The sequence below is a fragment of the Polyodon spathula genome, chromosome 2 (assembly GCF_017654505.1).
Source record: "Polyodon spathula isolate WHYD16114869_AA chromosome 2, ASM1765450v1, whole genome shotgun sequence".
Classification (NCBI taxonomy): Eukaryota; Metazoa; Chordata; class Actinopteri; order Acipenseriformes; family Polyodontidae; genus Polyodon; species Polyodon spathula.
Window position 1 is genome coordinate 103,981,565 of NC_054535.1, and position 16,000 is coordinate 103,997,564.

At 37.6% G+C, this 16,000-nt stretch overlaps 1 protein-coding gene across 3 annotated transcripts in view; it reads right to left on the minus strand.

The window, feature by feature from the left end:
* The window catches only part of LOC121306184 (ras GTPase-activating protein 1-like), a 61,769-nt gene extending 51,740 nt beyond the window's left edge, over positions 1-10,029 (minus strand). For 2 of the 3 annotated variants that reach the window (XM_041237953.1, XM_041237945.1), the window contains exon 1: positions 8,714-10,029. In XM_041237953.1, the coding sequence (XP_041093887.1) occupies positions 8,714-9,252 (539 nt within the window). In that variant the 5' untranslated portion in view covers positions 9,253-10,029. The remainder of the gene's footprint in view (positions 1-8,713) is intronic. The other variant, XM_041237937.1, reaches the window with a different exon arrangement.
* Positions 10,030-16,000: the final 5,971 nt, after the last annotated feature.

The window sequence follows — 16,000 nt, forward strand, 5'->3', positions numbered from 1 at the left end:
TTTATTGTCTTTATAACCACTGGCACTGAAATAATAAAGAACATTATATTTTTCGACTTTAATAATTAAATTCTCATTGATGTCCATTTCTCTTATTTCTGTGGTAATTTCTGCGTGAACGAGACAGTGACAGTCTGACAGCCTCTCCTTCGACTCATCCGAGTAATGACGTGTTGTGTACAGAAACACAGAAAGCTCGTGCAGACAAACAGTCAGTTTGAGACAAGGCAATTCTATCTTTGGAGTAAGGGGAGGGTTTGTATAGCAGCTACAGGAATATAGAATGGTAATGTACACCTCTTCCTGGTGACCAACACCCCCCCCCCCCCAAAATGAAATACGCTTAGACAGTTGTACTGGATTTACCGCTGTATCCTGTATAAAGGGTTTCTCAGCATTGCAAACAATAACAAACTCATGCACAAATGTGAGAATCCATTGCATTACCGTGAGACTCTGAAAATTGTGAAAAACCCTGTTTCACAGGTAAACCTTGAGACTTGACATCCATGAGAGTGTACTTCTTGTCGATGTCATTATTGCTGTCATTTTAGACTGCATAACCTTCAGGTCCTGAGATGACCTTATGACATTTCATCTTTCACAACTTGCAAAATGACTATCTGAGAATTATGGATAATTAAATTAAGTGGTCGTCAACAAACTTAAGTGAGCGCCTTTCTGGGCAATAGATGAATACACACGGTCATGATCAATAAGTTTTTGGAGGATTAAAATTAGTACCAACTCTGTAGCTCTTTTAGAACACAATTTACTGATTAAGTTGTTCAAGGTTGTTTCTGCCAAAACTATATGACCTCATACCTCAGTCATAATTATGATGTATTCATGAATGTATACTAAAAACAAACAGACTGTCATGACTTGGTAGAAACAGAGTAGTCCAAATAGTAGTCTGTTTCACTTACATGTGGATTACCTTGCAAATCTTACACTCACTAATCTTGAAATCCAACTTTTCTAGTGCAACAGTTTATAACTCCTAATCCCTTTTAATCTTTGTGGAAACTCAGCATTAACCAACTATTTTTGCTTTTTCTTTACTGAAAGTAACAGCAAATGCAAATCAAACAACGCTAAAATCGAATGTAAGATTGTATGTGTGTACTATGGTTGAACAAAAACATAGAAACCCCTGCCATAACACTGTCATGTACAGTACAGAATGTACAGAATGTACAGCAGAGCCACTGTGAGGCGCTAGGGTGTACTGACGTGGTGATTAGTCTGCAAGATGTTTAAATGGTTCTGGAGAAATAATGTACAGTATGTTACTATTCCACAAGGATTATCACTGTCTATAATTCCATAAGTAAAGTAAGGCCTGGAAATCTGCAGAAAAGTCTATACTCCACAATGACAATCATACAGTACTGCCAGGTAAACACCCCTAGTCCCCTAGAAAATCCATCGCCTCTTCAATATTTAGAATTATTGTACAGCATGCTTTGACATATCTTTTAGATACGTCAAATCCTGGTCTCTTTACCTTTTTACTACTATATAGCTACAGTAAATTGGACCAGACACTGGATGTTACGAATAACCTAGCCCAAATGTTGACTGTGCATGTATTTTGCTATGCAAGTACACTATATCTATGGTTGCAAATCTTTACTAAAAAACTATAGCACTTCAAATTGAACGCTCAGAGTGTAACATGGATAATTTGGTTTGTTTTGCTAGTTTTTCATGAAGACATCACTTTTAAAAGAAGCTATAGGAAAAAGGTAAACAACGTTGAATTTAGAGATGATGCTTCATATAAGAACAAATATACCTACCTCCATAATATGATTGCATTAGAAAACAAGCTAAAACAGTTTGATTGACAGAATATTGTTCAACAGTCTGTTTGATTGTTAGTTTGCTTGTGTACGTTACCTGTAACAGTGTGGAAGAAAAAGCCACTGGTGGTGTGCGATTAACATCACATTCATGTCAAATATCCATGTTCTTTTTAATGCTCTGTACTCAACCGCGGATACACATGTACAGATAACTTTAACTAGATGTGTTTGTGTTACACCTTATTTGTTTATTACTGGAACAGACCTATATTATGTACTGCTTTCTACAAATTGATGTTTCATTGAGATTAATTAAAGTTTACATGGCCAATTGCAATTGTCTTACAAAATAATGTTTTCTGATAAATTGGAAACTGTCTCATGATTCATCAAGAGGCTGAAATGCAGCCTTGTTGAAACACCAATAGTGCATGCACCTGTCAGTTTTACAGATTGAATTTAGAGAAGGGTTCAGCTGCTCACTTTTCTATGAGCTATGAAGTTTAGCGAAAGTAAAACTGCAATACTTCTAGCCTCATTATTAGCACAATAATTCTAATTAACCAAATAAGACATGAATGAGGAACTAGCTGTCTTAAAATACGTTTTTGTTTAATTTCTTGGGTCATTTTACAGTAGTGTGCTTCATGCATTATTATTGACATTTCATTTATTTAAGGTGCTTCAGTCATTCATTTGCATCTTTAACTCGATCAAGCAATGCTTGATTGGATTCAGAACTGCAGATAATCTGGGCTTTGGACCAAGAACCTTTGTGTTTCCAGCCCATCAATATTTACAAAATTCTACTCATGTGAATAATATTGAAGGAATGTATGGTGTCAATTTATGGGCACAACTGTATATTCCTGAGAACACAGTACTGGCCACCGTACTAGGTTTACATATAGAAAAAAAAAAAACACAAAAAAAAAAAACTGGAAGTCTGATGTCAAATAAGACTAGCATACTTCAATTTACTTCAGCTCATTCACAAATTGAAAAGAGCAGGCACTTAAAAGCAGACATATAATAAAGAGAGGCAAATAGCTGGTAATCTGTCAGTTACAAAGAGTAATTGCTGTACTTCAAGTCAAATGCATTTCAAAAGTGCAAAATACAGATTGGTACAGCAGCTGAAGCTGCATTTATTGGTCCAGTTCCAAGACTACGCTACACATCCTAAAAGGCTTCTTGCACTTGGGAAAATAGGTCAGTTTTGCCTGTTAAGGCTATGGACTGTGGCATGTTATGTCAGCACAAACGCAACTCACTTGTCATTTAAACAGTAACCTGCCAATAACCCTTTAATGAATCCCCGTCTCTGTGAGAATTTATGAGAATATACATACTATGTCATTGATGGCATCCCTGCAGCTGACATCATTGTTTGCAGTGGTCTAATAGTACTACAAATATTGACCAAAAACATTATGCTAATAGGCCATTTCTGTAAAATTAAAATAATGTTATTCCCTACCCAAAAGAGGTGTTTTAAATACATATTGAATACTGTATGCAGACTAACCTGCCCAAATTTTGTTTTTATTACAAAAATAGTAATTTGAGACATAGATTAAACAGAAAAAGCTATGCTTGGCCTTGCAGAGCTTCATAAAGACCTGTCCAGACCCCCAACCCTAAAAGAATGTTTAACCTGGCTGACAAAAACCATCAGCACTAAGATGCACAACACAAGCTGCCAAGCAGTTCTCTACTAAAAGTTACCGGGTACAGCTTCAGATTTGGGAAGCAAGTCAATAGGAGTCTGTCTCTGTCTGCCATATAGGCAAATAGTAATACAGATCCGGTATGTCCCTCCAAAATGCCTCATATTTTCCAACACAGGCCCAAGTTTTAAAGTAAATGTCACGTATTGTGAGATAGCTATATATTTTATGTTGCAATCCTAGTTATGTGGAACAGAACAGTGAGTATATTGTTTTTTTTTTTTTCATTGGACAATATCCTCTTTTCCACATTTATTTTCTCTTACGTGTTAGAGTTAAAAAGTAATGTTACTTTATGGAAATGTGTCTATGGCCATTTAGTTTATTTTGCAAAGTTACACGAATGACAGGGATTATTTAAAACAAACAGACAAAAAAAAAAAAAAAAAAAAACACACAACATGCTGACTACTTAAGTACTGTTTTTACATGAAATTCACAAGACTTTCTATGACATCCTTAGTTGTAGTTAATTCAGTGGTGTAGAGCAAGGTTTTCACAAGCTATTCTCACTTCTGGGATATTTTTCAACTTCAATACAGTGCTACAAAATGGACTTTGATAATGTTTTGCAAATGAACGAATATTCGAATACTTGTCTAAATTATGAACGAGTAATAAATTGAATATCCAAAATGATACTATAAAAAAGTATGCCCTTGTGTACAGGAATGCTGTGACAAATTTAAACATGCTATAACATGACATAGAATTTAGAACACTGTTCCACTGTATTCACTCTGCAACTATTGCACAGCAAATCCCAATTACTGTAGACTATCCTTAAGAAGTCCTGTTGGTAGTCTCAAAAGTCAATACCTGAAGAATAGTGCCTTTGGTTTGAATTAAACAATGTTAAAACAATACAAAAAAAAGAACACGGCATGCAAAAACATATATTCAAAAAGTGTCCATTAAATGTGTTAATTGTTTTTAGGGCTGTGTTTGAAGGTTTGTTCGCTAGCCAGGAGTTCGAAGGTAGTTTTAAACCTTTGAAGGTTTGTCAGGTGGAATTTGCTTTGCTCTTAACAAAAACAGTTTGAGAATGTGTGAATACAGTGCTATAAATCACACATTAAATGTGACTCACATGCAAAAATTGGATCTTTGTATTTGTATAATGCATACTACGTAATCAAAAGTTGTACTAAAACTCACTACCAAATCGTTATACTTAACAACTTTATATGGCGCCGCTGCCATATATGGATCAGGGTATAGTGTATCTATAGCGCTTGTAGTGCTTCAGTAAAATATGTACTGAATACCTAGTGTACAAGACCGTGTATGATAAGTGTTATGCCAGAATATGTTTGAAACATACAAAAAATATGCTAACACTAATAATTTAAATTTAGAAAATTGAGCACCGCCCACTACTCCCACATTCAGCTCAAAACTTTAAATTCGTTAATTCGCCATCTTGATAGCAAAGCTGTATTGAAAAAAATGTCTCAAAATCCCTCTGCAGTTTTGGGCTTTTTTGTTAAACGCCTAGGCAACCAAAAAACTGAAGTTGAATGCAAAACATGTAAGCGACTGTTGATGCATTATGGAGGCACAATCAATCTCTGGTATCACTTAACAGGTGTAGGTTCATATTATTATTAATATTTTTAGTAGTAGTAAAATGTAACTGAACCTGCTTGGAACAGTGACTGTTAAAAAAAGCTTTGTTTTGCTGAAGTCTGCTGCAGAGTGCTGCTGCAATGCAAGATTACTGTATACATCGGAAGCAGCAGCAATTACGTGTAAATAAACAAGTTTTTATAGAAATTATAAAAACCATGAATACTGTACAATAACGTATTTTTAAACTACATGTGAATATTTTATTCCATTTATATGGATTACCTGTACAATAATAGGATTTGCAATCAAATATAAAGTAGCCATGGTGACATCACCAGTAAATTGTTTAAATTAGTACCTGTAGCAGGGCAGTAGGAAAGTCCTGCTGTTTGAATGTATTGTTTGTTTATTTTTAGAACGGGACTCCCCTTCCGCCCCTGTGTTACTTTGTATTGATGCATTATGATATATTTATTGTATTTGTTATTATTTATGACGGTGAAAGCTGTGGTTATTGTTTTTTTATTTATTGTATATAACGGTGTGTTGTTTATTTGTGTATATTTTGTGTATAGGCGAGGTTAGTAAACTCGTCCTTTGCCAGGAATGATTAAAAACCTTGTGCAGAAGGGGGCCATCTCCTGAATTAAGTGATTAATTTGTTGCTAAATCGGGAGATGGTCCACCTGTATAAAAAGCCTGCAGCTCTCCATGTTTGTGGTGGGGTGTTCAGAAGTGGAGAACGGGAGAGCGAGAGGAGAGAGAAAAGAAATTAAAAAATAAAGATCAGTGAAGGCTATTGCCCAGCCTAATCGTTTGTGTTCGTAATTTGTTTTGTTTTAACCTTTTATTTTTCTGCTCTGTGAGCAGTGTCTTTTTGTTTAAACACTGAATTCATTTTTGTTATATTTTTGTTGAATAAACAACGCTCGCAGCGTGTTCTTTTGAACTGCAGTACCTGCCTGTGTGTGTTCTTCCTCGTTCTGGCCTGACGTCACCGCTCAGCCATAGCCTGTCACAGTACCACTGAAGGTTTGAACCTTCCTTCGATAATGTGTTCCGATAGTCGTAGGTCAAAATGTACCCTTTGTTGCAGCCCTAATTGTTTTTAGATAATACTAAATATTTCAGACTTCTGTTTCTCAATTCATCAATTACTACCAACATGATTTGAGCAATGCCAGCAAAATAGTTATTAATACGATTTTATTTGACAAATCCAGAAGCTATAACCATCCCTAATATTATACTAGTTTTAAAATCAAAATGGTAATAAAAATATACACACCATCTGATAACATTAAGAAAATAATTGGGAATTAATACAGTATAGTGGCAGTGGAACACAGCAGTCTTCATTTTTAAGTATTTGTGTGTGTGTGTGTTCAAACAGAACAGAAAAATGGAAAGACATGCTGACACTTTCCTTCCTGTTGTTCATTATCTTGAGCACAGTGCTGTGTATCCTCTCTTATCAGGATGATGAAGGGCCAGTCTAGCTCTGAATAGGATTAATTAGCCAAACTGTTATTCAAAAGGGCCAAGCGTTTAATGACTAAACAGACCAAAGGTAACGTAATAATTAACAAAAGATTGCCTCAATATGGCTCAGAAATGGAGCAATGATAAGAACGATGATGCTTGTCAAGAATCAGTAGCAATAGATTTCAAACAGGGAATTTGTCAACCATGTTTAGCAAACCAATGAACAAACCTATCCCTCGGAAACTCCAGTATTACAATTACATATACTGTACATTTTGGATGAAGCTGGAAATGGTCAGTCTTGAATAAAAAATAAAAAAGGCTAATTAAAACCAATTTAATTTATTTTAGTTAGAAAGTTACAAAAGAAAAAATAAAATGTAAAAATGTATTTTGTGGCAGTATTGTTAATTATTACATTAAAGGTGCACAATGATTTTAGGTACAGTAAATTGAAATAATCTGCTTTATAGGTGTTGCCTGTAAAATGTGTTAAACAGATAAATATCATTTGGCGAGAAAATAAATTAAATCTTTCAAACTGAACTACAGCCTAAGAGACATGGCTCAGAGCTTTCTGCAGACAAGAATACATGTAGGTCTAGCAAAAGCTTTTTCTTTTAAGCTGTCACCATACACCAGAATGCACCAGCTTTAAAATGTAGAAAAATGCACATTTTGATCCATTACAATAGTGTCAATGTCATGTTGACTGTTCTGTTACTCTTTATCAGTTTACTATTACAGTAAAAAAATCCACGTCTACTTCACACCATGACCAGCCCGTTTTGTACTGTACCACACACATGCACTTTTGTCACACAATTTTACCACTGACTTACTTCAATTTTCTAATATTTGACACACACACACACATTTTATATATATATATATATATATATATATATATATATATATATATATATATATATATATATATAAAAACATCAATTACCAGTGCTACTAGTACTTAAAAATATGGAATGTCATATCGCTTCCTATTTCCTTTTGACCATGATAATATAGAAGAGCTAGTGTTCTTACTAAGGCAACTTGTACAGAATTTCAAACTGCAATAAAACCTTAAATGCACCACATATTCAATGTATTTTGACAGGACCAAGTCAAATGGTGATATCTTATTTTGAGAACAAATGAGTTAAAAATGCAAAGATTTTAAAATACTGCATTGCACTGTAAAAAAGATTACAAACATTGATTATTCGGATAAATTATAACCATGCTTGTTGATGGGTTAATCTTTGGTAGGAAATTAGGAATAACAAAATAAACTAGTCTGGATAACGTGATGAAAGAAACTCGATCAAGGATTCAGAACTGACAAAGCAGAACAAATCAATAAAGACTATTCTTGCCAATCAGCTCCTGCAAGGTTGTTTTATGTTTTTTGTGACAAAGTTGTGAAATCCCTATACTGACTGCATTATGGCAGTCATTTCATGACAAATAATAATTATAATAAAAAACCACTAAGAGTTTGCTATAAAAAGAATACGTGTTAGATCAAAAACTGCTTAAAGTAGCATACCTTTCCAATCATATTCAGTGACTGGTAAGCTATCAACCGATTTAGCTATACTGTAGGCCTACTCATTTTTTTTTTTTTTTTTTTTTTTTTGTACGTTTTTAATAAGGCCAACTTTTAACTCCATTATTAATTACTTTTCTCTGCTGTTTCCTTTAGTAGCCAAACCCAAAACCCAGATACAGTGTTTGCCATAAAGGAGTGTGGCATTGTTGTTTTTTTTTTTTTTTTGGGGGAGGGGGGGGGGGGGGGGGGGGGGGGGGGGGGGGGGGGGGGGGGGGGGGGGGGGGGGGGGGGGGGGGGGGGGGGGGGGTTGCATTTGTTGTTAAATTAAAAAGGACAATTAACAAACAAAACAAAAAAAACGTATTACATGTTTGCATGCAGTACTTGTTTCAGCACATTTAATACACAGTTGCTTATCTTGTGTAAACATGATGCAACCTCCAAACTTCTGGACAGGCTTCCTCCTGGTGACACTGACAGTAAACTTATTTTCACAGATCACACAAAACAAATACAGTGAAAAGATTAGGGGGAAAAAAACGACTAGGAAAACATTTACTCACTGGTTCGTAGGCGGCGCAGTCAGCGGGAATGCCACCTCCTCTTCCTCGTACTCTGGTCCATCCGGCATATCGCTTTCGTCCACTGTCCCAAGACCCCCACATACTGCGGGCGGGGGTAGAGGAGGAGGCGGCAGAGGGGGAAAGGCACTCGACCCGTCAAACACAGGACCCGCTGAGGTTGGGGAGGTCCGGCTGCTCTGTCCTTCTAAAGCAGAAGGATAGGGTTCACCGCTCCCCACTCCTGAGCTTGTCCCAAACATCGTAGCATGCCCCCCACCACCGGCGCCACTCCCAACCATGGCTGTGCCTGGCAGCCCCGCTGCAGCGGCGGGGAATGGGTACAATCGCACCTCAGACAGAGACGTGGTAGCGGTTTGTTTTTGGTGCTGATGGTGGAGGTGGTGAACCACTCCCTGGCCCACTTCTGTCACCCGCAACTGGGAAAACATCTGAAAATGCCCCGTATCGGGCCCTCCGCCACCCTCAGTCCCTCCCGAAACCGAGCCTAGTTCCTCACTACCAACCTCTGCCGCCATCATGTTTAGAAAAGAAGGACAAAAAAAGGAAGCAGACCTCCCCCTCCTGTCTCTGTCCAAAAAAAACCCTTTAACTTAGGAAACAGCCGTGCTTGCTCGCTCTCTCCCCAAAACACGTCGCTTTCAAAAAAAGCTCACTGCATCTTCTTGGCTTCCCTAGGAAAGGAAAAAAAAAAAAAAAAAAAAACTTTAAGTAAAAGGAAATCTTGAAATGTTCAGATTTAAACAGCCGGCGGATTGGGAGGTAGATAACGTTTGTCTTTTGGTCCGCTGCTGCAGCAGTCCGCTTGTCCTGGGAGCGTGTTGTTGTCACTGTGCCTTGATTTGTTTCTTAACTCAGAAGTTTGAGTCCGTGACTATTTCCGGCACTGTCCCACGACAGTCTGTGGGTCTCAAGCACTGTCAGGTTGCCTTTATCATCCAAAATGATAGAATAAATGCAGTACTTCTTGCTTCATTAAGTTCTTTCGTTCTTTCCTTCTTTCTCCCTCTCTCTTTCTCTCACTGGTGGCGGCGGCTGCTGCTCCTCACTCCTCACTCCTCCTGTCGAAAGCGCGTGCTCGCTCACGAGCAGACCCGGCCAAGCGAGCGCAGAAGACGCCTTCCATCCTTGTTATCTGCCATCGTCCTGCTATAAAAAATAATTAATACATAAATAAATAAAATAAAAACGAAGAGTGGAAGATCAGAAGTGAAATTGTGATTTATTCAAAAGCGTTGTGTGATTTACAACGTGTGTGTTCCCCCTGTTCGAGTCTCTGGAAACAAGAGTCAGTGAATGTATGTTACTGATGACAAGTCTACATTTTTGAATGTTATGGTGATTCCCAAGTTTCAGAGTCATCAGTGTGTGGTGCTTTTTTTTTTTTTTAAACGTGCTGTATTGTAGGGTGGTGTCTTGTCTTGTATATGAGCGACTAGTCCTTAACCATTTAGTCGCCGCCAGTAATTGCAGAGAGTAATAAGGACGGGACTTAAATGGCCGCAGATTTTATTTATTTATTTACATTTCAAACACATTCACGTTCCAATGTACCGAATGTATTTTGTTTTCTTAAACACATCAACTTGTTTGCTATTTTGTTTTTTTCTAGTTCCTCTAGAACAAATTGCGAAATTCTGCATTTTTATGTAGCGTTGTCAGCGTTTTTTTATTATTCTCTTTTTTTTTAAAAGGAAATATCGCAACGAACAAAACTGGGCATAATAAACTAAACAGCACAAAGGAAAATCCACTAGAAACTGCCCTCAGGGCATCAGATGATAAAGGTTTGAGGGTTGGGGTTGGGTTAGAGTCAGGGTCTAGAAGATTCTGATGCGGAGGACAGTTTCCAGTGGATATTCCTTTCTGATGCTGCCGCCTGGTTAGCTCTTTACTGCTGCTATTACAGCCTACTATATTTATTTATTTTTGTGCATTTTTTTCACTTTGTAACTATTTAACCCAATATTATGTTGCACAAAACCAAAACACCAAACTCAAATTTACAGAGGAACCTTTATGTCCTAGTGGTTTTAAAGTATCTATTTTTTAGAACGTGGATATCAGATCTGTAGTTTTGTCAGAGTAAACAAGACTTTAATAAAAACGTTGCCAAATGTTCAATTTTCCTCTCATTGTTGTGGTGTAAACATGGTTAGATATCAGCAGCTTGTTCTATCTATTATAGCAACAGTATGGGGGAAAAAAGGGTCTAAACTTTAAAAGTGACTTGTTTGGGGTGTGGCATGTGGCAATTGTAACTTACATATGCATCTTGTTGTTTAGATAGACTTTCACTGTAATTCTGGAAGCTTTAATCAGTTCATATGTCAGGAAATGGCTAGGAGTTCCACGCTGCCTCAGCAGAGTGGGACTTTATGGTAAAGGAATACTGCAACTACCAGTCTCTGCTCTAACCGAGGAGTTTAAGGAGTAGAGTCACATGACAAATGTATAAGGAAGGAAGCACCTGTGTTGAAAACTGGAAGAAAGTGGGTGGCAAAGAAAGCCATGGAAGATGCAAAGGCTGCCCTCCGAATCTGTGATATCATGGGGCAAGTTCAGCATGGAAAAGGAGGGTTTGGTCTCAGTTCAGCTCCTCCTACATGGCACAAGGCAGCCCTAGCTCAACAGGGGAAGCTAGTAGTCAATGAGGTGCAAAAGCAGGAGGAGAGGATCTGGTGTGTAAAGGCCATTTCGCAGGCCAAGCAGGGAGAATGGATGAGATGGGAGAGTGTGGAACAACGCAAGATCGGCTGGCAAGACCTTTGGACAATGGAACAGACCAGGATCAGTTTCCTCATCAGATCAGCATATGAAGTTCTCCCATCACCACAGAACATAAACGTCTGAGGAGGAGAGGATCCCTTATGTATTTGTGTTTACTTGGCGCCATGACCAGGTGCTGCGATGTTTGGCCTTAGCATTGGCTTAACCTGACCAATAAGTTGCCACCAGTTCCATCAAAACATTGCACACAAAAGACAGCATTCCTCTGCCCAGGAGAGCAACCGCCTAGAAAAGGTGTTAAAACCAAGCTTTGCCCAGGACAACTGGAAGCTGCTAGAGATGGAAAAATGCTGACAGATGTTGGTCATCAGCTTATTTTTCCACCTGAGATTGCCACCACTAACCTTCGACCAGATATTGTCTTGTGGCCTGGATAAGCACGTCTTATTCACCTGGTAGAGTTAACAGTGCAATGGGAGGATGCTGTAGATGAGGGGTATGAGAGGAAGAAACTGCACTATGCTCAACTAGCCACTGAAGCAGACCAGTGAGGATTGAGAGTCTGAGTTTACCCAGTGGAGGTGGGTTGCGAGGATTTGTGGCACATTCTACAGCCCGGTTTCTCAGAGACATCGGATTCAGTGGCCAAGAGTTGCGTCACACAGTGAAGAACTTATCTGAAGCAGCAGAGAGGAGCAGCAACTGGCTGTGGTTGAGTCGGAAAGATTCTGGTTGGGGATCTCAAGCACAATAGAAAGAAAGAAACACTGATGTACGGGTAAGTAAGGTGGGTTGAGTGGGGGATGGAGGCGGGTGATGCTGAGATGCCAGAATCACCATTGAGTCCTCTTGAGGTGCTGTGGGCTGGTCGACGAAACACCAAGGATGGAAGGTGCCCACTTGAAGACCCCAGAGATGTACCCTACTTAGCTCAATCCAAAAAGTTACTAAAATGTGAAGACTGAAACAGAAACGATATATGATATACAAAGTGGACCTAAACAACAGGAGACATACATTAATTAAGATAACTGACATTTAATACTTGTTGCAAGTTGCTTTTTAATAATATCACAGAGAAATGGAAACACTGTAGTAGTATGCCTTTTGACCTGGAGTCATTTATGGTTGGTTCTGGCAAATACCACCTCTTCATAAAGTATACTTGCAAAGGATCTGTTTTCATAAGCATTTTGTGTTGAAGTTTTGGGTTTACTTAATTCCATTTGTTTGTGCTGTGAAGGCCGTGAAGCATGAGACAGAAGCGCATTTGTACAAAATTGTGTCAACATCCGCTCAACGGTTCCACTTGAGAAAAGCAAAAATAGAGGATTGGTATAACTTGATTACTGCCATGAACTATTTCCTTTTCACTGGTTCAACACATAAGGAAAAATACTTGTAAATAACATAGACTTTTATCCATACTGGGTCATGTGTTTGTCTTCCATTTTAGGAATACTGAAAACAGGATTGGCCTTGCCTTGATTTGAAAGTAAGCAGTCAAAGGTTTCCCAAACTCCTTGCTTGTCACAACCTGTGTGATAAAGACCTTCCATTATCCATTAATTATCAAATGCTCAACTGTTGTATAGTATATTAATATTAAAGGAGGCATTTTTACACAGTTGATTCATGATGCAAAGAAAACTTTAAAAGAATAATCATTCGTTATTATAAGATATTGCGAACCCCAGTGTCGTTTACCTCCACTGTCAAAGTGACAGTATTTGGGTTACTTTTATTGAGCTTAACAGGAACATCTTGAACCCAGTGTCATCTCTTTAGTTTGCAATCAAACACGAATTATAAAGAACAAAATATGATGTGTACAGTTCAACTACAGAATAATTGAATGTGTAGGTAAAGTGCAAACGCCTCTTTATATATTACACCTTCATTAAACTATTTGCACGTGTTTCTTTTTTTAATGATAACCTTGTTTGTATAAAGGTTCATCCTGTGCCCATGACACATTTGATTGTTGTTACTGACGATTCACACATTAAAGCTTTTGCGTTACTGCCAATGACTCAACCACAGCTGCACAGATATAGGGCAACAACCACAACAGCTTCCTCTAGCATTAGTATAAGAGTTTAATATTTCAAGAGAGAGAATCTAACTCCCATTTTGGTTCCTTGAATAAAGCCTGCTTTTAAAAACATGATAATGGAATTCTGAGTATGTTTACTCACTTTTATTAAGTAACTTACAATTTACATTTATTGTGTTTTCATCTGTGAAGTTATGCTATGTAAATATGCAAAAATATGATTTACTATATGTAGTTCTCGAGTTTACGAAAAAAAAATGAAATGGTTTGAAAATCAATCCCAGTCAAGCAGATAAAATTTTGGAGCTAGTGAATTCAGCAGTGTACATTACAGAGGCAGTAGCCAAAATTTTAACCTTATTGTTTAAAAAGTACAGCTTTTATATTAGTTTGTAAGAATAATACATGTTCTTAGACACATCTATTGTGATGTTGCAAGTATAAACTACTGGGACATATACAATTATTCTGACCTAGCATGCACAGACCAGCTGTTTACTGTAATTCGACCAATGCTACAGTACATTAGATAATTACAGATAGTGGCCTTATACAGTACAAGGGGATTATAAAGTCAGACAAACAGTGGGTGTCAGTGTAGTGAAAGAAAAGATTCACTGTGGACGACTGAAACTGGGTAGGTGGAACCACCAAACAAAAAACGTTCCTAGGACAAACACGACAAGTCACAGACAGTGGGGTTACAGTGCTTCCATTTGTCAAAGCACCATTAAAACAACATCAAGATTTTTTTCCACCCACGACATCAGAACTGCTATTCTAGTCTTAAGCAAAATATCACTCATCCATGACCCGACCAAAACCTTACTAACATGCAGAGTTAATAAGAACAACATGATTAAACAGAGCATATCCTGCAGAACTGTCACTGTGTAGATCTTCATTGAATTAGATTGGACGATTTCTAAACAACCATTTGCCCGTCAAAAATCTGTGTACCTCACAGCCAAATGTTTTCAGGTCAGCTATGGCGAAGGTAATTCAAGATTAGGTTGTAACCTGTTATTCTTTGTGTTATCGATAATGTTCTGTATACAGTATCTATCTAACTGGAGTTGGCCATTATTTTATAATTTTAAAATAAGTGCCAACAGACATGCAGAAATATGGCTGGCAGTTAGACGCATTACTGCCATCATTTTGAAAGCAGCGTTTCAGTAAAATGATTTGTTTTTCTTGCCAAGATTGGTATTACCTTTGTCAGCAGAATCTTCTCTGTGATGTTCAGTGTTGATTGATTAATTAGTAAATGTTTTCATTTAAGAGGGCACTTCTTCAATGTTCCTAACACAAATCAATTTCTAATGTAGATCTTTATAATGAGTGAAATGAAGATAGACTCAACCCTTTAAACAAAAACCTTGATTATATATTCTCTGCATTGCATATTGAGTGTGTGGGTACTGCTCATGTCACTCAAAACTAACTAACTGTATCTGAAGTTCAGTTGTGCAGTTAATGTGCTATTACTTTACTACACATTTGTATAACAGTTTCATGAGCAAAGGTAAAGGTAACGTTGACATGGCAGAGCTATTAAGTTTGCATTGCAGTTTGTGGGATGTGGTTCCTAAAGCCATGCTGTAACATTGATTGAGCTCTTCACCCCCTATGAGCCACAAAAAAAAAACACCTACAGATTGAAAAATATCATATGAACATGAGCAATCCATGATGAATAAGGCTGCCATTCAGCCCTTCAGTGCTCATCCAGACCCTAATGGTATATATATATATATATATATATATATATATATATATATATATATATATATATATATATATATATGGCAGACAACTGGCAATGAAGAGCATCTCCTTAGCAAGATAATTTATAAGAAGAAAACATTTGAGTAAGTGTATAAAAAGCACTCAAAAGATAACTTTATGGACCTTGCAATGCAGTTATAAAACATTCAGAAGGCCTTAAAAAGCTTTTGGAAGTGTTGGAAAAAGGCTGTTAATGTTATGAAACTAATTTAAAAAAGAGGGGCAGATTTTAACCTCATGGTACCTATTCACATCTGATGTAGGTCCACTTGATCTGACTTCAGCAAGACCATTTGAACAGAACTTCAGTGACAGCACAGGAAGTGGTTAGGTACCAGGAAACTACAGAAATTCAAATGTTTTTATATAGCAGAAAAAACAAGCAAAATAGGACTAGTCTTTTAATACTTTTACATGTGCAAACATATGCTTACTAAATCTGGCTCTCATAACTTGACTGCCATTTGCCTGTTGTTTCATCTTTCAGATTGTAACACCATCATTCCTTTATCTTGGTACCCAACCTCTGAAATGTTAAATGTTGGCACCACAGACTTTTTCACTAGTCAGCTCTTTCCTTCTGTTTGCTTGCTGTGAAGCACATTCACTGCCACCTTCCTACATGCTAACTGCCATTACCCTGCCACCCTGCCCATCGACTGCCCCCCTGACCCTGGGTTTGTGACATCACC